Here is a 20,850-nt window from a genome sequence, read left to right as displayed (position 1 = left end):
CCCATTATAAAGTAATAATTGCCCTGGAGAGAGAGACCCTTATAATGTAATAGTGCCCCCTTATAAATAATAGAAAAAGTGCACCCTATAAAGCCACGAGTGCCCCTTCATAAAGTAATAATCGCCCTAGTGCCCCATTATAAAGTAATAATTGCCCTGGAGCGAGAGCCCCTTATAATGTAATAGTGCCCCCTTATAAATAATAGAAAAAGTGCACCCTATAAAGCCACGAGTGACCCTTCATAAAGTAATAATCGAACTAGTGCCCCATTATAAAGTAGTAATGCTCAGAGTGAGTGTCGCTTATAATGTAATAATGCCTCTTTGACGCCCCCTTAATATAGAATAATGCCCTGAATGCCCCCTTTTAAATAAAGGGAAAAGCTCCCCTCTAAAGCCGTGAGTGCCCCTTTGTAAAATAATAATGACCCAAGTGACACTTTATAAACTAGAAATGCCCTGAGTGCACTTATAAATAATGGAAAAAAAAACCCACCCTATAAAGCCAGGAGAGCCCCTTTATAAAATAATAATGGACCAAGTGTCCCATTATAAAGTAATAATTGCCCTAGTGACCCATTATAAAGTACTAATACCTCGAGCGAGGGCCACTTATAATAGTGCCTCTTTGATACCCCCTTAATATGCAATAATGCCCCGTGTGCACCCTTATAAATAATGGAAAAAGCCCCCCCCCCCTATAAAGAAGTGAGTGCCCCTTTATAAAATTATAATGCCCCAAGTGTCCCATTAGAAAGTAGTAATGTCTCGAGCGAATCCCGCTTATAATGTAATAGTGCCTCTTTGATACCCCCTTAATATGCAATAATGCCCCGAGCACACCCTTATAAATAATGGAAAAAGCCCCCCTATAAAGCCGTGAGTGCCCCTTTATAACATAATAATGGACCAAATGTCCCACTATAAAGTAATAATCGCCCTAGTGCCCCGTTATAAAGTAGGAATGTCCCCAGCGAGAGATGCTTATAATGTAATAGTGCCCCCGATGTATGCCAATGCCCATCAGAGTGGGGGCACTCACCTGAGCAACACATGAGGGGTCTGCGAGCTGCTGGTGGGGGTCACTTTTAGTATATGATGTTTGTGGGCCATCGGGGAGTGCGGTGCAGCAGGAATATGCCAATATCATGGTACACTGGTGAAATGACAGACTTGGGGGATCTGACAGGTTCCCATTACTGAAAGCAGAGGGTCCGACCTCTTAAACCGCCACCGATCTAGTGCTGAGGCGCCAACACAGCGCTGCACCCGATCACTCAGCCCTGAGCCCCTCACCGCTCTGGGGCACACAGCACTGCACCCGATCACTCAGCCCTGAGCCCCTCACCGCTCTGGGGCACACAGCACTGCACCCGATCACTCAGCCCTGAGCCTCTCACCGCTCTGGGGCACACAGCGCTGCACCCGATCACTCAGCCCTGAGCCTGTCACCGCTCTGGGGCACACAGCGCTGCACCCGATCACTCAGCCCTGAGCCCCTCACCGCTCTGGGGCACACAGCACTGCACCCGATCACTCAGCCCTGAGCCTCTCACCGCTCTGGGGCACACAGCACTGCACCCGATCACTCAGCCCTGAGCCCCTCACCGCTCTGGGGCACACAGCACTGCACCCGATCACTCAGCCCTGAGCCTCTCACCGCTCTGGGGCACACAGCGCTGCACCCGATCACTCAGCCCTGAGCCTGTCACCGCTCTGGGGCACACAGCGCTGCACCCGATCACTCAGCCCTGAGCCCCTCACCGCTCTGGGGCACACAGCGCTGCACCCGATCACTCAGCCCTGAGCCCCTCACCGCTCTGGGGCACACAGCACTGCACACGATCACTCAGCCCTGAGCCTCTCACCGCTCTGGGGCACACAGCGCTGCACCCGATCACTCAGCCCTGAGCCTGTCACCGCTCTGGGGCACACAGCGCTGCACCCGATCACTCAGCCCTGAGCCCCTCACCGCTCTGGGGCACACAGCGCTGCACCCGATCACTCAGCCCTGAGCCCCTCACCGCTCTGGGGCACACAGCACTGCACCCGATCACTCAGCCCTGAGCCTGTCACCGCTCTGGGGCACACAGCGCTGCACCCGATCACTCAGCCCTGAGCCCCTCACCTCTCTGGGGCACACAGCGCTGCACCCGATCACTCAGCCCTGAGCCACTCACCTCTCTGGGGCACACAGCGCTGCACCCGATCACTCAGCCCTGAGCCTGTCACCGCTCTGGGGCACACACCGCTGCACCCGATCACTCAGCCCTGAGCCTCTCACCGCTCTGGGGCACACACCGCTGCACCCGATCACTCAGCCCTGAGCCTCTCACCTCTCTGGGGCACACAGCACTGCACCCGATCACTCAGCCCTGAGCCTCTCACCTCTCTGGGGCACACAGCACTGCACCCGATCACTCAGCCCCTCACCGCTCTGGGGCACACAGCGCTGCACCCGATCACTCAGCCCTGAGCCTCTCACCGCTCTGGGGCACACAGCGCTGCACCCGATCACTCAGCCCTGAGCCTCTCACCGCTCTGGGGCACACAGCGCTGCACCCGATCACTCAGCCCTGAGCCTCTCACCGCTCTGGGGCACACACCGCTGCACCCGATCACTCAGCCCTGAGCCTGTCACCGCTCTGGGGCACACAGCGCTGCACACGATCACTCAGCCCTGAGCCTCTCACCGCTCTGGGGCACACAGCGCTGCACCCGATCACTCAGCCCTGAGCCTCTCACCGCTCTGGGGCACACAGCGCTGCACCCGATCACTCAGCCCTGAGCCTCTCACCGCTCTGGGGCACACAGCACTGCACCCGATCACTCAGCCCTGAGCCTCTCACCGCTCTGGGGCACACAGCGCTGCACCCGATCACTCAGCCCTGAGCCCGTCACCGCTCTGGGGCACACAGCGCTGCACCCGATCACTCAGCCCTGAGCCCCTCACCGCTTTGGGGCACACAGCGCTGCACCCGATCACTCAGCCCTGACCCCCTCACCGCTCTGGGGCACACAGCGCTGCACCCGATCACTCAGCCCTGAGCCTCTCACCGCTCTGGGGCACACAGCGCTGCACCCGATCACTCAGCCCTGAACCTCTCACCGCTCTGGGGCGAACAGCGCTGCACCCGATCACTCAGCCCTGAGCCTCTCACCGCTCTGGGGCACACAGCGCTGCACCCGATCACTCAGCCCTGAGCCTCTCACCGCTCTGGGGCACAGAGCGCTGCACCCGATCACTCAGCCCTGAGCCCCTCACCTCATTGGGGCACACAGCGCTGCACCCGATCACTCAGCCCTGAGCCTCTCACCTCTCTGGGGCACACAGCGCTGCACCCGATCACTCAGCCCTGAGCCTGTCACCTCTCTGGGGCACACAGCGCTGCATCCGATCACTCAGCCCTGAGCCTCTCACCGCTCTGGGGCACACACCGCTGCACCCGATCACTCAGCCCTGAGCCTCTCACCGCTCTGGGGCACACAGCGCTACACCCGATCACTCAGCCCTGAGCCTCTCACCGCTCTGGGGCACACAGCGCTGCACCCGATCACTCAGCCCTGAGCCTGTCACCGCTCTGGGGCACACAGCACTGCACCCGATCACTCAGCCCTGAGCCCGTCACCGCTCTGGGGCACACAGCGCTGCACCCGATCACTCAGCCCTGAGCCCCTCACCTCTCTGGGGCACACAGCGCTGCACCCGATCACTCAGCCCTGAGCCTCTCACCGCTCTGGGGCACACAGCGCTGCACCCGATCACTCAGCCCTGAGCCTCTCACCGCTCTGGGGCACACAGCGCTGCACCCGATCACTCAGCCCTGAGCCCGTCACCGCTCTGGGGCACACAGCGCTGCACCCGATCACTCAGCCCTGAGCCCGTCACCGCTCTGGGGCACACAGCGCTGCACCCGATCACTCAGCCCTGAGCCCCTCACCTCTCTGGGGCACACAGCGCTGCACCCGATCACTCAGCCCTGAGCCACTCACCTCTCTGGGGCACACAGCGCTGCACCCGATCACTCAGCCCTGAGCCTGTCACCGCTCTGGGGCACACACCGCTGCACCCGATCACTCAGCCCTGAGCCTGTCACCGCTCTGGGGCACACAGCGCTGCACCCGATCACTCAGCCCTGAGCCTCTCACCTCTCTGGGGCACACAGCACTGCACCCGATCACTCAGCCCTGAGCCTCTCACCTCTCTGGGGCACACAGCACTGCACCCGATCACTCAGCCCTGAGCCCCTCACCGCTCTGGGGCACACAGCGCTGCACCCGATCACTCAGCCCTGAGCCTCTCACCGCTCTGGGGCACACAGCGCTGCACCCGATCACTCAGCCCTGAGCCTCTCACCGCTCTGGGGCACACAGCGCTGCACCCGATCACTCAGCCCTGAGCCTCTCACCGCTCTGGGGCACACACCGCTGCACCCGATCACTCAGCCCTGAGCCTGTCACCGCTCTGGGGCACACAGCGCTGCACACGATCACTCAGCCCTGAGCCTCTCACCGCTCTGGGGCACACAGCGCTGCACCCGATCACTCAGCCCTGAGCCTCTCACCGCTCTGGGGCACACAGCGCTGCACCCGATCACTCAGCCCTGAGCCTCTCACCGCTCTGGGGCACACAGCACTGCACCCGATCACTCAGCCCTGAGCCTCTCACCGCTCTGGGGCACACAGCGCTGCACCCGATCACTCAGCCCTGAGCCCGTCACCGCTCTGGGGCACACAGCGCTGCACCCGATCACTCAGCCCTGAGCCCCTCACCGCTTTGGGGCACACAGCGCTGCACCCGATCACTCAGCCCTGACCCCCTCACCGCTCTGGGGCACACAGCGCTGCACCCGATCACTCAGCCCTGAGCCTCTCACCGCTCTGGGGCACACAGCGCTGCACCCGATCACTCAGCCCTGAACCTCTCACCGCTCTGGGGCGAACAGCGCTGCACCCGATCACTCAGCCCTGAGCCTCTCACCGCTCTGGGGCACACAGCGCTGCACCCGATCACTCAGCCCTGAGCCTCTCACCGCTCTGGGGCACAGAGCGCTGCACCCGATCACTCAGCCCTGAGCCCCTCACCTCATTGGGGCACACAGCGCTGCACCCGATCACTCAGCCCTGAGCCTCTCACCTCTCTGGGGCACACAGCGCTGCACCCGATCACTCAGCCCTGAGCCTGTCACCTCTCTGGGGCACACAGCGCTGCATCCGATCACTCAGCCCTGAGCCTCTCACCGCTCTGGGGCACACACCGCTGCACCCGATCACTCAGCCCTGAGCCTCTCACCGCTCTGGGGCACACAGCGCTACACCCGATCACTCAGCCCTGAGCCTCTCACCGCTCTGGGGCACACAGCGCTGCACCCGATCACTCAGCCCTGAGCCTGTCACCGCTCTGGGGCACACAGCGCTGCACCCGATCACTCAGCCCTGAGCCTGTCACCGCTCTGGGGCACACAGCGCTGCACCCGATCACTCAGCCCTGAGCCTCTCACCGCTCTGGGGCACACAGCACTGCACCCGATCACTCAGCCCTGAGCCTGTCACCGCTCTGGGGCACACAGCGCTGCACCCGATCACTCAGCCCTGAGCCTGTCACCGCTCTGGGGCACACAGCGCTGCACCCGATCACTCAGCCCTGAGCCTGTCACCGCTCTGGGGCACACAGCGCTGCACCCGATCACTCAGCCCTGAGCCTGTCACCGCTCTGGGGCACACAGCACTGCACCCGATCACTCAGCCCTGAGCCTGTCACCGCTCTGGGGCACACAGCGCTGCATCCGATCACTCAGCCCTGAGCCTGTCACCGCTCTGGGGCACACACCGCTGCACCCGATCACTCAGCCCTGAGCCTGTCACCGCTCTGGGGCACACAGCACTGCACCCGATCACTCAGCCCTGAGCCTGTCACCGCTCTGGGGCACACAGCACTGCACCCGATCACTCAGCCCTGAACCTCTCACCGCTCTGGGGCACACAGCGCTGCACCCGATCACTCAGCCCTGAGCTTCTCACCGCTCTGGGGCACACAGCGCTGCACCCGATCACTCAGCCCTGAGCCCCTCACCTCTCTGGGGCACACAGCGCTACACCCGATCACTCAGCCCTGAGCCTCTCACCGCTCTGGGGCACACAGCGCTGCACCCGATCACTCAGCCCTGAGCCCCTCACCGCTCTGGGGCACACAGCGCTGCACCCGATCACTCAGCCCTGAGCCTGTCACCGCTCTGGGGCACACACCGCTGCACCCGATCACTCAGCCCTGAGCCTGTCACCGCTCTGGGGCACACAGCACTGCACCCGATCACTCAGCCCTGAGCCTGTCACCGCTCTGGGGCACACACCGCTGCACCCGATCACTCAGCCCTGAGCCTGTCACCGCTCTGGGGCACACAGCACTGCACCCGATCACTCAGCCCTGAGCCTGTCACCGCTCTGGGGCACACAGCGCTGCACCCGATCACTCAGCCCTGAGCTTCTCACCGCTCTGGGGCACACAGCGCTGCACCCGATCACTCAGCCCTGAGCCCCTCACCGCTCTGGGGCACACAGCGCTGCACCCGATCACTCAGCCCTGAGCCCCTCACCTCTCTGGGGCACACACCGCTGCACCCGATCACTCAGCCCTGAGCCTCTCACCGCTCTGGGGCACACAGCGCTGCACCCGATCACTCAGCCCTGAGCCCCTCACCTCTCTGGGGCACACACCGCTGCACCCGATCACTCAGCCCTGAGCCCCTCACCTCTCTGGGGCACACAGCGCTGCACCCGATCACTCAGCCCTGAGCCTGTCACCGCTCTGGGGCACACAGCGCTGCACCCGATCACTCAGCCCTGAGCCTCTCACCGCTCTGGGGCACACAGCGCTGCACCCGATCACTCAGCCCTGAGCCTCTCACCGCTCTGGGGCACACACCGCTGCACCCGATCACTCGGATGACACAGATATACCCCATACAGGACCCTCCTGTAATACCAGCATTATAACTGGCACACGGCAGGTGGGGGCCCGCCTACAGAAGGTTGATTATTGTGTCCCCCAATATCTGGGGTCAGGGGGTCACCAGCCCCCAAATGTCAGGAGCTTATTCACTGAAACCAATAAGATTTAAGCTCTTATTGTCTATACGTCCTATAGGAAATGTAAGCAGCGCCCCGATTGGCTGATTTAGACAACCTCCTCACTCTACTTGTACGCTAGTACTGAGAATTCTCCCGCGGTGCATCAGGGCACACCCGGCCCGTCCACGTACCAGTATACTAATGCCTTGCAGAAGGAGAGAAGACGATTCTTACCACTGAACAGCAGCCATCTTCAGCGTCATGTGACTACTCACTGTCAACTTTTACCTCTGACCTCTCGCCATGTTGCGGATGGCGGATGCGCCATCCAGCCCGAGCGTGCGCCTAATGCTGACATCTGGTGGACAAAATCAGTACTGAAGGCCGAAGACTACTGTGCGCACAGTGCGGTAACTTTTCCCCTTATCCGATGTGATTGTGTGAAGTTGGTGAATAACATTGCTTAAATGTCAATTTTAATCTGTCAGATTATTTTTCCAATTGAAACTTAATGTTGATCCAGTAATTTCTCTGGCCTTGTGCTATAACATGACAGTAGAATAGTAGAATTCTATATTTGTCTATATTTGCCCCGTATTCACATGTAAAGCGCCATGGAATAAATGGCGCTATAAAAATGTATAATAATAATAATAATAATTCCATGAATAAAGTTCTCTCTGCTGGATCATAGTAACATAGTAACATAGTTAGTAAGGCCGAAAAAAGACATTTGTCCATCCAGTTCAGCCTATATTCCATCATAATAAATCCCCAGATCTACGTCCTTCTACAGAACCTAATAATTGTATGTTACAATATTGTTCTGCTCCAGGAAGACATCCAGGCCTCTCTTGAACCCCTCGACTGAGTTCGCCATCACCACCTCCTCAGGCAAGCAATTCCAGATTCTCACTGCCCTAACAGTAAAGAATCCTCTTCTATGTTGGTGGAAAAACCTTCTCTCCTCCAGACGCAAAGAATGCCCCCTTGTGCCCGTCACCTTCCTTGGTATAAACAGATCCTCAGCGAGATATTTGTATTGTCCCCTTATATACTTATACATGGTTATTAGATCGCCCCTCAGTCGTCTTTTTTCTAGACTAAATAATCCTAATTTCGCTAATCTATCTGGGTATTGTAGTTCTCCCATCCCCTTTATTAATTTTGTTGCCCTCCTTTGTACTCTCTCTAGTTCCATTATATCCTTCCTGAGCACCGATCCTGTATTGTCTAGCCCAGGGAAAGGACTACCTTGTTTTATTATTTATTTACATAGCACCATCCTATTCCATAGCGCTGTACTGTCAGCATCACTTTCCCCATCGGGGCTCACAATTTAAATTTCCTATTAGTATGTTCAGTATTTTACCTCAGTATTTCTCAGCCAAAACCAGGAGTGGGTGATAAATACAGAAGTGGTGCATATGTTTCTATTATACTTTTCCTCTGATTGTTCCTCTCCTGGTTTTGGCTTACAAATACTGATGTAAAATACTGACCAAATACTGACCGTGTGAACGTGGCCTAATACTGAGCCATAACCGGGCTCTGCTGCATTACATAGAAATATAGCAAGCGAGACCATATATACAGTCAGAGTCACCATCAGGGCACTACTGCCATTACTGGTGTGTGGGGCCCGGTGAGCAGAAGCAAAGAGGGGGGCCCGGACTGGGTGAGACACAACGCACAGACGAGCCACTATATAAACGACTGCGTGGCACACTGGGGCCTGTCCGCCGTACAGTCAAGTCCCACGCTGTAAATCCATCTGAAGGGGTTAAATACATTTACAACCAGGAGCTCTGCTAATGCGACCGCTTCCAGCTGTAAACGACTGGGGAATTAATGAAATGAAGGTGACGGACTGAGCTTCGGTGACTAGCGGTGCCGTCACCGAAGCTGCGCCCCCTGGTGGCATAAACTCATGTAAACTGTAGAGTTAGAAAATATTCAGAAAAATTCCCACGCTACAGTTTATATGAGTTTATGCCAGGGGGCGCAGCTTCGATGACGGCACCGCTAGTTACCGAAGCTACATTTCCTGCATTTCATTAATTCCCCAGTCGTTTACAGCTGGAAGCGGTCGCATTAGCACTGCTCCTGGTTGTAAATGTATTTAACCCCTTCAGATGGATTTACAGCGTGGGACTTGACTGTACGGCGGACAGGTATGGGATATTGTTGCTTTTTTATTTTGGAATTTTTTACAGGAGAACGAGGGTCTTCAGTTGGATTGAGCGTACAATAAAGATAATAAAACCCTGTGTCTTTATTTCATTAAAATACTTTATTCTTAATGTGTGTGTATTTTTTAAACCCTTTCAGACTAGTGACTTAATAATGGATAGGCGTCTTATTGGCTCCTCTCCATTACTAACCAGGCTTAATGTCACCTTATATTAGCAAGGTGACGTTAACCCTTTATTACCCCATATCCCACCGCTACAGGGGAGTAGAAAGAGAGAGGCTAAATGCCAGAATGGGCGCATCTTTACAGATGTGCCTTTTCTGGGGTGGCTGGGGGCAGATGTTTTTAGGGGGGGGGGGGATATCCATGGTCCCTTTCTAGCCTATTAATATTAGCATACAGCTGTCTGCCTAGCCTATGCTGGTTATTATTAGGGGGACTATACATAATCCTTTTTAGGGTCCCCCATTTTAACAATCAGTGAAGGCTAAGTATACAGCTGATAATAGCCTGGGAAGCTCCTTGTTTATTGCTCCCTTCCCAGGCTATAAACAACTGCCCCCAACTGTCCTCTTTCCCTCAGCTGGTTATTTAAATTTCGAGGGACCCAACGCTATTTTTTCTGTAATTGATTCATTAAATACATGTTACAATGAACTACACACACGCGCTGTACTAATTACATGTGTCACTCACATATTTGTAGCTATATATCAATCTGTATATGTATTAAATATTTACTTTGACAACCATTTTTAAATGACAGAATTCCTCTATGTAAAATCGCATTGCATACGGATGCTAGGTGAGAAAAATCGCATTGTACTCTCATGACACTAGGCCTACTTTTCAGGAACAGCATCAGACTGATTTTATTCATGCTGACGGGTATGAGCCCTTAGGCTAATACTTTGTTGATTTATTGCAGCATTTGGTCTTTTTGGGTAGCAGTCTATCAGTATGGCACATCTAGAATTGGCGATGTTTGCCCACTCTTCAGTCGGATTTATTTTTCAGTACATTGAATGGTAAAATGGATGGTGTCATTCTAAACTACAAATCATTTTACAAAAAAAAAAAAGCCTTCACATAGCTATATGGACAGACCAAAAAAAAAATGATAGGAAAAAACAAATGCGCAAAAATGGAAACCGACCTCAGCAGGAATGAGTTAATGTAGATCGTAAGTCTGGCGACTGCCCATTTCTTCAGAATTTAATGAGCCAGGATTCACGTGTCTGTGATACATGGTCCGACGGGCTGGTGCTGACCTGAACTAAGGACTCCATAGACCTAATGCACAGGTTTCTTGGTGGGGAGGGCAATACTTTGCGCTTTTGCACCCATACATCCCTATACATAGGGAAGATCTTCCTAGGTTACATATGTGAGGGTCAGTCATGTGCGAAGATGATTTCAGAATATAATCGCTGTCCTTGTTTTAACATGCAGCTCTTCGAAAAACTGCGAAATCCAACGCCGGGTCCTCCTGCCACCTACCATAATGCTGTATAGCAAGCGATTCCTCTGCACACTCCATTGAGCGCAGAACCGGCCATTAACCCCAACAAGTTGAGACATGAATTGGCGAGGACTGTCCCTGCCAACGGGTTATATGTGCAGGGTTGGCGTTGCGTGAAAGACTCATGACCGGCTGCAATATGCCATGTGTCTTAGGGGTATATTGAATTTACTAAGGGGTCCGACCTTCATAGTTTTTAAGGGGACCATTGTATAAGTAATAGACCGTGAATTGCTCTTCTGCACCTGCATTGTTCACATACACGTTATAAAGAGAAAACCACTAGACCGGCATCATCACCTGGTACATAATCATAAGCATCGAAAGGAAAGATGTGCGTCATCTCTGCCAGATCAGGAGCCCTGGAAAGATCAGAGACCGCAGGAGCTTCAATATTGGAGAAAGCATTAAGCTACTTACTGGTAGCGGCATTTTTCGGAGGCCCATGACAGCACACGAGAGAGGGGATCCGCCCTTAAGGAACAGGAAACCTACAGATACAAAAGGGCGGCACCTCTCCCCATGCATCAGTTGTATTTCAGAGCCTGAGAGGACTGCCGCGGTTAGTGGTACACAAATATACATTATATACATTTGAAACAAAATAACCCATTATTGTAATAAGACACCATACGTGAGATTTACATATTACGCTATATACATATCAGGAAGTGCTACCCCCACGTGAATAGGGAGGGAACTAAGGGTGCTGTCATGGGCCTCCGAAAAATGCCGCTACCAGTAAGTAGCTTAATGCTTTATTCGGACTCCCATGACAGCACACGAGAGATTTACAGAGATGTAAGCTACCTTAGGGAGGGACTATAGATTGTAGCACCCTTAACCCAAAGGAAAGATCAGAGGAGGACCCCAAATCCAACCGATAGTGTTTAAAGAAAGTGGAAGGGGATGACCATGTGGCCGCCTTACATATCTGCTCCACTGACACTCCAGATCTTTCTGCCCAGGATGACGCCATGGCCCGGGTGGAATGTGCCTTTAGGTTCTGCGGAGCTGGCCCCCCACCTGCTGTATAAGCTAGAGAGATAGCTTCCCTAATCCATTTAGCCAGTAAATATTTCGATACTCTAAACCCTTTCCTTGGACCTTGGAAGGAAAGAAGCAGTGCTCCATCTTTCTTCCAATTATCAGTAGCTGAAATATACTGAAGAAGAGATCTCCTGACGTCTAACGTATGAAGCTCCTGCTCTTTAGGATTAGAGGGATTAGGAATAAAGGACGGCAAAACTATCTCCTGTGATCTATGGAACCGTGTCGCCACCTTTGGCAGATATGCTGGGTCTGGTCTAAGGACTACTCTGTCTGACAAGATTTCAGTGTATGGAGGAGCTCTGGAAAGTGCCTGTATATCCCCTATCCTGCGAGCTGAGGTTATGGCAATCAGGAAGGCGGTCTTAAGTGTCAACATTTTGATCGAGGCCTCCTGCAGAGGTTCAAAGGGGGGTTTAGTTAGAGAGGACAGAACTAAATTTAAATCCCATGGAACTGTTCTGTCTTTATGCAGTGGTGTAGATATAGTGGTGCCTTCATAAACCTCGCTATCCAGTAGTTATTCGCTATATTACAGGAAAATAGGGCACCTAAAGCTGAGACTTGTACCCTAAGGGTACTAGGAGAGAGTTTTAACTCGAACCCCTTCTGTAGGAACTCTAGGATTTGTTGTACTGGCACTCCGTCTTGGACATTAAACTTTGAACAAGACAAGAACTTTCTCCAAGTCCTAGAGTAGATTCTCGTAGTTATTTGCTTTCTACTCTTTAGGAGCGTCTCCACCAAGTTTGGAGAGAAGCCTTTCCCCACTAATAGTGACCGTTCAAACTCCATGCCGTCAAATGGAGCCCCGCCACTTGTGGATGGGAGATCGGTCCCTGAGAAAGCAAGTCCGGGATCTCTGGCAGTACCCAGGGGACCGCTACAGACATTGTCTTGAGCCAGGCAAACCAGGTTCTTCTGGGCCAAAAGGGGGCGATAAGGATGACTTTCGCTCGATCCTCCCTGATTTTCCTCACCACTAGAGGTATCAGGTTCAGTGGTGGGAAAGCATAGGCCAGTGGAAAATCCCATTTTATGAGAAACGCGTCTACCGCCAGGGGATTCTCCCTGGGATTTAGGGAGCAAAAAAGTTTTACTTTTCTGTTGTTTCTGGTGGCGAATAGATCCACCACTGGTTGACCCCATCTGCGGACGACGAGATTGAAAATGTCCTCGTTGAGAGACCACTCTCCCTGTTTTAACACATTTCGGCTGAGGAAATCTGCTGCCACATTTTCTTTTCCCTTGATGTGAAGAGCTGTCAAAGATAGAAAATTGAGCTCTGCCACCTGGAACAACCGATCCGTGATCTGCATTAAAGTTTCGGAACGAGTTCCCCCTTGCCGGTTTATGTAAGCGACCGCCACTCTGTTGTCCGACAGAATTCTGACGTGCTGGCCCTGCAGATATACGAGGAATTTTTTAACAGCCAGTTCAACCGCCAACAACTCTCTTTGATTTGATGAAAATGTTGTGAAGGGTTCCCACTGTCCCTGGACCACCATGTCCCCCATATAGGCTCCCCACCCTGAAGAGCTGGCATCCGTGGTTATCACGTGGGTGACATCTACCATCCAGGGAACCCCTGCTGATAAATTTTGTTTATCTAGCCACCATCTAAGGGAATTCAATGTTATCGGCCTCAATGTCAATTTCCCATTCAATGCGCCTCCTAAGGCTCTGTCATGGAACAGGACTTCTTTTTGTAGGGACCTGGTGTGGAACTGAGCCCACTTAACTGCTGGGATGCAAGATGTGAGTGACCCAAGTAGAGACATTGCTTGTCTAAGTGTCATGGAAGGTGTATTGATTGCTCTTAATACAAAACTCTGAATTTGGTCCATTTTCTCCATAGGGAGGAGACACTGCTGTGTCACTGAATTCAACATTAACCCCAGGAATTTTTGAACATTTAGGGGCTGTAATTTTGATTTTTCAAAGTTTATGATCCAACCCAACCGTTCTAGTTTGGTTTTAGCAATCTCCCATTGTGACAGACAATGATCTACCGAGTTACCTACAATGAGGAAATCGTCTAAGTAGGGGACTATAAGGATATTTGACTCTCTTAAATGCGCCATGACTTCCGCAATTATTTTAGTAAACACCATAGGTGCCGAGGTGATCCCAAAGGGGAGTGCTCTGAATTGAAAATGTTGAATCCTACCCCCCATTAGTATCGCTACCCTCAGGTACCGTTGGAAATCAGCATGAATGGGTACATGATAGTAGGCATCTTTCAAATCCACTACTACCATGAAACAGTTGTTGAAAAGCATCTTTATTGCCGAATTGATGGACTCCATTTTGAAAGTGTGTTTCACCAAAAACTTATTGAGACCCTTAAGATTTATAATGGTCCTGTAAGATTTATCAGGCTTCTGGATTAGGAACAGGGGAGAGTAAAACCCTTTCCCTGCCTGAGAATACGGCACTTCTACCAAAACATTTTTGGAACAAAGAGTCCTCACTTCCTCTTCTAGGGCGAATTGTTCAGTGGGAGATGAGCGCCAGGGTGTTAAACTAAATTTGTCCTGTGGAATATGAACAAATTCCAGCTTGAGACCATGGGAAACAGTGTCTTTTATCCAAACGCTGTTTGTGATTTTCGACCACTCTGCCGAGAAACGCAATAGTCTCCCTCCCACTGGAATTGCCAGTCATTGGTCTTGTTTTTTATTTTCCGTCTGGTTACGGCGAAACATGAGACCTGTACCTCGCTTTCGCCTATCCTCCCATCTGGGACGATCTCTCCCTGGTGAAAAGGCTCGCTTTCCTCCCCGGTTGAACCTTCTTTTGTTGAAGGGACGACGGTATGGATTGAACAGGTTGGGAAACTTTTTCTTATCATCTCCTGCTTTCTCCAGGAGTTCATCCAGGGTAGGCCCAAATAAATACTCGCCTTTACAAGGGATAGCGCAGAGCTTCACTTTTGCCTGCATATCCCCCGGCCAGCATTTCAGCCATAGGGCTCTCCTTGCAGCATTAGAAAGTCCTGCTGCTCTAGCTGCCAACTTTACGGAGTCAATTGAGGCGTCTGATAAAAAAGCCGCCCCCTCCTGGATTACAGGTAATGCTGAGAGAATGGAATCTCTAGAGGCCCCTTGTTTTAATTGGGTCTCCAACTGGTCCAGCCAGACCATCATTGACCTTGCCGTGCAGGTTGAAGCTACCGCAGGTCTTAAGGAGCCAGCTGCCATCTCCCAGGTTCCCTTCAGGAAGGTATCCACTTTCCTATCCAGGGGGTCTTTAAGTGTTCCCATATCTTCAAATAGGAGAGAAGATCGTTTAGCTACCTTGGCAATTGCTGCATCCAGCTTTGGTGCTTTCTCCCAGTTACCTACTGCTGGGTCATCAAAAGGGTATCGACGTTTTTGCGCAGGTGGTAAGGAGCCTTTTCTCTCCGGTTTTCTCCACTCCCTATTAATAAGATCTTGTATTTTCTCATTTAAAGGAAACACTCTGCGCCTCTTTTGCTCCAATCCACTGAACATCATTTGTTCTTTGGATAGTTGAGGCTTGGGTTCCGATATTCCCATTGTGCCTCTGACCGCCTTTACCAATTTGTCTATCCTTTCTAAGGGTAGGCAAAACCGAGCAGCGTCTTCTTCCGAAGAGGAGGATGATGCTGCTGAATTGTCTGATTCTTCGGACTTGTCCTTTTCCATAGACGAATCAGATTCAGTTCTCTGCCTAGAACCTCCTGACTGTGAAAGGTTTTTAAAGGACTCTTTAACCTCCATTCTAATCATCTCCTTGAGACTGGCCGTAATAGAGGAGGATTCTTCGGCTACCTACGGGGATAAGTAAGGTAGACTAGAGTGTAAGATCTACATGCTATACCCCCTCCCCTCCTTCCAGAACCTCACCGTCTGCTGGATACAGGGGTCACATAGTTTTTTAGGGTGTGAGTCAGGCAAGGGAACCCCGCAGATGGCACATTCCCTATGCTTCGCCTTACTGACGTTTTTCCTTCCCTACATAAAAACACATGAGGGGAGACTAGTCACTAAGTGAACTTTCTCGAAGATCACTTACCAGTGGCTGCTCACACCCAGAAATACCGAAGCACGAGGGGGATCCTTTTTGGCTGACCCTCCAGACCCCTGTCTGGAGGAGCTTCTGCGGCCCGAACCATCGCTCCTCTTTTCATGTTCCTTCTCCTTGGGTTTCTGGGATGCTTGTTTCAGCAGCACAACCTGCTGATCCTGCTCTGAATCCATTTTCAGTAAATTGGAGCCAGAACCCGGGAACATGCTGCTGGAGCCGCCTTATAAAGCCCCTCCTTCGGTCAGCGCATCCTGCCCAGCTTGCTTGTTTAATTTTCCCGCCCTCCCGCAGCTGTGGGGAATCAATCGTTACTCCGGAGGGATTGCGGCATGATCTCCGGTGGGCGCCGCCATCTTGGAGCCCCCGCGCATGCGCAGGAGCTCACCGATCCGGAAGACGTCGCCGGCTCCGCCCCCCGACGTCACCACAGCTTTCAGCGCTTCCTGTCAGCGCTGCAGCCCTTGTGGAACGCCGAGGCCGGCCAGCTACGATCCGATCGGCGCCCCCTAGATGCCGCCGCGCCCCCCCCTGTCCAGAGAGACCCACAGCCCACGGGAAGGGCGACTTACCAGACGCTGGCCCCGGAGACCGGACACCCCCTGGCGACCGCTCCTCGCTGCCTAGTCACCGCCGTGCCGCCCTGCCAGGGCCACCGTGACTACATCAGGTACCCGCACCGGCCGAAGTGGGAGACCCCCTCGCCACCAGAATCGGTCCGGCCGGCCTGGACTCCTGTAGATTCTGTAGGCATCCAGTCCCTTCAGGAACAGGAAACCAACTGATGCATGGGGAGAGGTGCCGCCCTTTTGTATCTGTAGGTTTCCTGTTCCTTAAGGGCGGATCCCCTCTCTCGTGTGCTGTCATGGGAGTCCGAATAAATGGATGCTTTCTACTGTCTGGCCGCAACACTTGTCGAGAAACCAAGGTCCGCTTGACGCCGCTGCTACATCACATGACAGTACTGAGCTGCTCCAGTGATTGGTAAAGGGTTCAGTGTCTGGACCTCCACCGATTAAGCAGTACAAAGCACTGCAGCTGTGAATCCAGCTCTGGAATATGCCAAGCGTACTTTACTATGTAATTGTAACCTGATACTTGAGTGAGCCATCGGTCCACCTAGTCTAGAGAAAGGTAGATTTGGGCTGGTTTGGTTTTCAGAATGATCAGATCAGGAAAGTTCATGAGGCGAGGGAAGGAGGAAGAAAGAAGTGGAGACAGAAGCAGGTTTCTCTAAATCAGAGATAATAAAGTTTATTTTATCCCCTTGTCTCTTTTTTTTTTTTTGTTTTAAAAACAACAGTTCCACACAAATAATTCTTAAACAGTTCACAATAAAAACTTTATTATTCTTAATAAAAACAGGCAAAGCACGAACAAAAACCATACAAAATAATGTACAAAAATAAATACACTTTATAAAAGAAAACCAGTTTGCATACAGCTGTAAATTAAATATGTATAAATAAATAGAATGTACATAAAAATGTTCTGGCACTTGTAAAGAAATAAAAAAGGCCACAGGGAGATTAGAGTTGGAGGGGAGACATTTTCGGAAAAAAAAAATAAAAATGTAAAAACATTCATAGAAAAAGTGAGTATAGAAACCGGACGTGTGATCCCGGCTACAGTCACATTCATTGTAGACAGCGTCGCAAAACCGGGAGGTTCCGGTGTGGTCCGGCGTCGATTTACTATGGAGATTGGTCTCCTACTCCCAATATAACAGGATGGAGTTCACCAGAGAGTAACATGTCAGGACCTGCGCTCCTGGAAGTAGTGATCCTTCACATACAAGAGGTACTCCGTCATAAGAGGGGAGAGACAGCGCTGACATTCTAATAGCAGGGAACGTCTTACATGGTCCAGAAAATTGCACAAAATGTCCCATACCGGAGCACAGCCGTTTCGGGAGAGTGTAGTAATAAACATCAAGTAAGTAGCATACATAAAATAATGTGAAATAGGTGGAGAGCACAAACGAGAGACAAATACAGTTTTTTACATCCAGTTTGATGGGCCATGCAAGCTCAGGGAAATGGTGCCGTTATACGACAAGAGCAGGAAAGACAGGTCGGTTGTTTATAAATACATTCGCCGTCAAATAATATTGTTAGAGAATCTTTATTTAGAAATCTGCTTTATGCCAATCCTTGGTTATTACTCCTGGAAAAGAAGGACTAAATTGACAACTGGGTGATCGCATCCCTCATGTCAATTTGGCGATTCCTCCAGATAAAGGTGTGACGCGCGTCGGGGCTGGCGCCTTCCCGGAGGGCTCAGTTTTAACCTTCAGCATGGCTATTCATTGACTCAAGTTTCTAACCCTAGACCTTACCCCATCGTGTACCGCAATTGACATGGTCAAATATTGGGTGTATATATAAATATGTATCAGTCTGTGGCTGTTCTTGCCTCCATACTACAGATCACTATAGGTCACTAATTATGGAGATTCAGTACCTGTGCCATTACCAGTCCAGCCTCTAGCAGGTCTTTCACATATGCTTTGTCCGATTCTCTCATCCCGCTGTCGTCTTACATTCATTATGCCACGCACGCGTTTTATATCTTTACAACTCTGACTATTTTTTGTAATGTCCACTATACATTTATGCAATGCTCTATATTCCTCCAGTTAAGTTACTTTTTTTTTTTTTTTTTCCTTCTTCTCGCTTCTAAACCTTTATCTTCTTAATGAAACTTTTATTTTTCGTCTTGTATTTTCGCCCCCATTTTTTCTTTGCAGATGTGTATAATACTCTTTGGGCATATACAGTACATTACTTTTCCATCGATTACATCTCGACACTGCTGGTTTTAACTCCTCCTGTGCGTCCCCTTCAATATAATGTGCCCTTACACTGCTTAGATCACCTCCTTCAGTTTTTTCCTCTTTGCAGCCAGGAATGGTCCAGTACAGAGGACAATGCAATGCTATGCTATGCGGGACCCAGAAGTTGGAAGCCAAGCGATCATTACTCCCAAGCGCGCCACATACCAAGATGGGAAGGTTTATACGGTGAGGGACAGACCCTTTTAGTTTGCAGCATCTCCTAGGAAAGCATATCAGGGGGGTTAATGCCTTGTGTGAATTTGTGGTGCCTTTAAGTCCAGACCAAGGGGCACCTTGATTTACACACGGCAACTATAGTGAATGGGCGCCACACCTGTGTGTGGTTTAGAAGATGCACTCAATGGGAAGTTTACCTAAGAGTTCGTAATAGATGATCAAATTAAAAGGGTCTGACCAAGTAACCGGTTCCTTAATAGGTAGGTCTGTAGGCAGACCGTGCTGCTTTAGCTACGTGCAGCTTGAATTAGTGCAGGAGGAGCTGGATAATATGGATTCAGTACAACCTCAAAATTACTGCTTCTGTGGGGTCTATAAGTCTATGGGCGCAGTCAGACGGCCATATAACATGGACGACAATTGCATCACAATGCTTGGACTGGCTGGCAGCTCTCTTGACCAGAGCTCAGAAATGCATGCCGTCATGTTCCAGCCAGTCCGAGCATTGCGTCGTGATCGTAGTCCGTGTTATATGACCATCTCACTGCGCCCTAAAGGGTGGTCTCATATCAACGATTCACCGCCTTCCTACATACACCTGCTGTCAATCATTAAAAGACACCGTCCTTCAAACTTAACTAGTCAAAAGCTGCAATTTCGATCGATAATTTACAAATTGTACTGTATGCACGCGCGTCTTCCTCAGTGTGTCCTACCAAGGTACTCGCAGATTTCTCCAAACAGGCTGATTTTTCTCCTGCGGTATTCTACTGTCAATTGTGCTCCAGAAAAATGCTAATTTATAAAGTATTTTCACTAAAGGAATGCGACAAATATCTTATTACATGTAACTTTGCTTTGTAGAACACAACTAGAAGCAATATGTAGAATATTAGAAAGCAGGATATGATCCTTTTCCCATTCTTATGGTTCATGCATCATACAGGATGGCCAAGAACAACTTTTTTTTCTATTGGGATCAGACTCAAGCCATGAGAACATTCGTCATTTTCTAACTTCACAGTCAAATAAGTAAAGCACCTACCAACAGTCGTACAAGTGTAAAGGTGCGTATCTTGGAGAGGGTGTACAGCGAGCATCGCCTATCATGCTAAATAAAAGCAAAAGTAAAACAAATCTCTGGAGTAATGTTATTAGCATTAACGTGCAAGATGTGATGGAGCGTGCGGTGTGCGGTGATGATCCAAGTCCACCGACAGCGAAACCCAACGTGACCTTCATCCCAGAGAATGCTGCCTCCGTAAGTTGTCACAACACTTGGCTTCTTTTTTGGGATTTTTTTTGCAGATGCTCCTGGAAATAACCAGACAGAAGGAGAAGGTTAAACATGCCACAATATTACAAGTCATATCTGAGTAATATTGCGCTTGGTTCTGTTACGTTGTAGGCTTTAGATACACATTTTGGAGACTTCAAAACGGATCGTGAGCTGTAAATGATAGGGCTTAAAGGGTTTATCCGTCTCCACCCATTTTTATCCCGATAAACTAAGCTTTACTTACAGGCTCAGTGCTGCCCATCCACTGCTGTCCCATTCTTTGTTGATCGTCTGCAGCAGTTACATTACGTCTACAGCGCTGCAGCCAATTAGACGGAATTAGCCGCTGAGCTCAGCGAGGCTTTACTTACCTGGGGAATTTATGTAAAGCTCAGTTTATTTAACTGCCTAGTGTCCAAAGAGTGAATCTTTTGCCAGAATCTGGTGGTGTGAATATGGTCCTCGAGCCAAGATCTCAGAGACTAGGCTGTAGGACTTGGGTGACCCAAAGATGTCCAAGCAAACACACATTTGGAAAAAGCGAACTCCCGAGGATCACATTTTCTTGGAAAGTTATAAAGTTCTGTGTTTTCAAATATTAAAAAGGATTGTTTGGGATTGAAAAAAAAAAAAAAATGATGGTTCCTTCATGCTGGCATGGTGATGCCACTGGA

The 20,850-nt window shown here is 50.9% G+C and overlaps 2 protein-coding genes across 4 annotated transcripts in view; both read right to left on the bottom strand.

The window, feature by feature from the left end:
• VPS35L (VPS35 endosomal protein sorting factor like) overlaps positions 1-7,363 on the bottom strand; it is an 84,554-nt gene extending 77,191 nt beyond the window's left edge. For both annotated transcript variants that reach the window (XM_069734155.1, XM_069734154.1), the window contains exon 1: positions 7,303-7,363. In XM_069734155.1, coding sequence (XP_069590256.1) covers positions 7,303-7,331 — 29 coding nt within the window. In that variant the 5' untranslated portion in view covers positions 7,332-7,363. The remainder of the gene's footprint in view (positions 1-7,302) is intronic.
• A 9,835-nt stretch (positions 7,364-17,198) lies between these two features.
• Positions 17,199-20,850, bottom strand: part of CCP110 (centriolar coiled-coil protein 110) — a 33,751-nt gene continuing 30,099 nt past the window's right edge. For both annotated transcript variants that reach the window (XM_069734151.1, XM_069734153.1), the window contains one exon: positions 17,199-20,211. In XM_069734151.1, coding sequence (XP_069590252.1) covers positions 20,136-20,211 — 76 coding nt within the window. In that variant the 3' untranslated portion in view covers positions 17,199-20,135. The remainder of the gene's footprint in view (positions 20,212-20,850) is intronic.

This window comes from Ranitomeya imitator, chromosome 7 (assembly GCF_032444005.1).
Source record: "Ranitomeya imitator isolate aRanImi1 chromosome 7, aRanImi1.pri, whole genome shotgun sequence".
In the NCBI taxonomy this organism is placed as follows: domain Eukaryota; kingdom Metazoa; phylum Chordata; class Amphibia; order Anura; family Dendrobatidae; genus Ranitomeya; species Ranitomeya imitator.
Note: the sequence above shows the minus strand (reverse complement) of the source record. Positions and strands in the feature narration are given on the sequence as shown.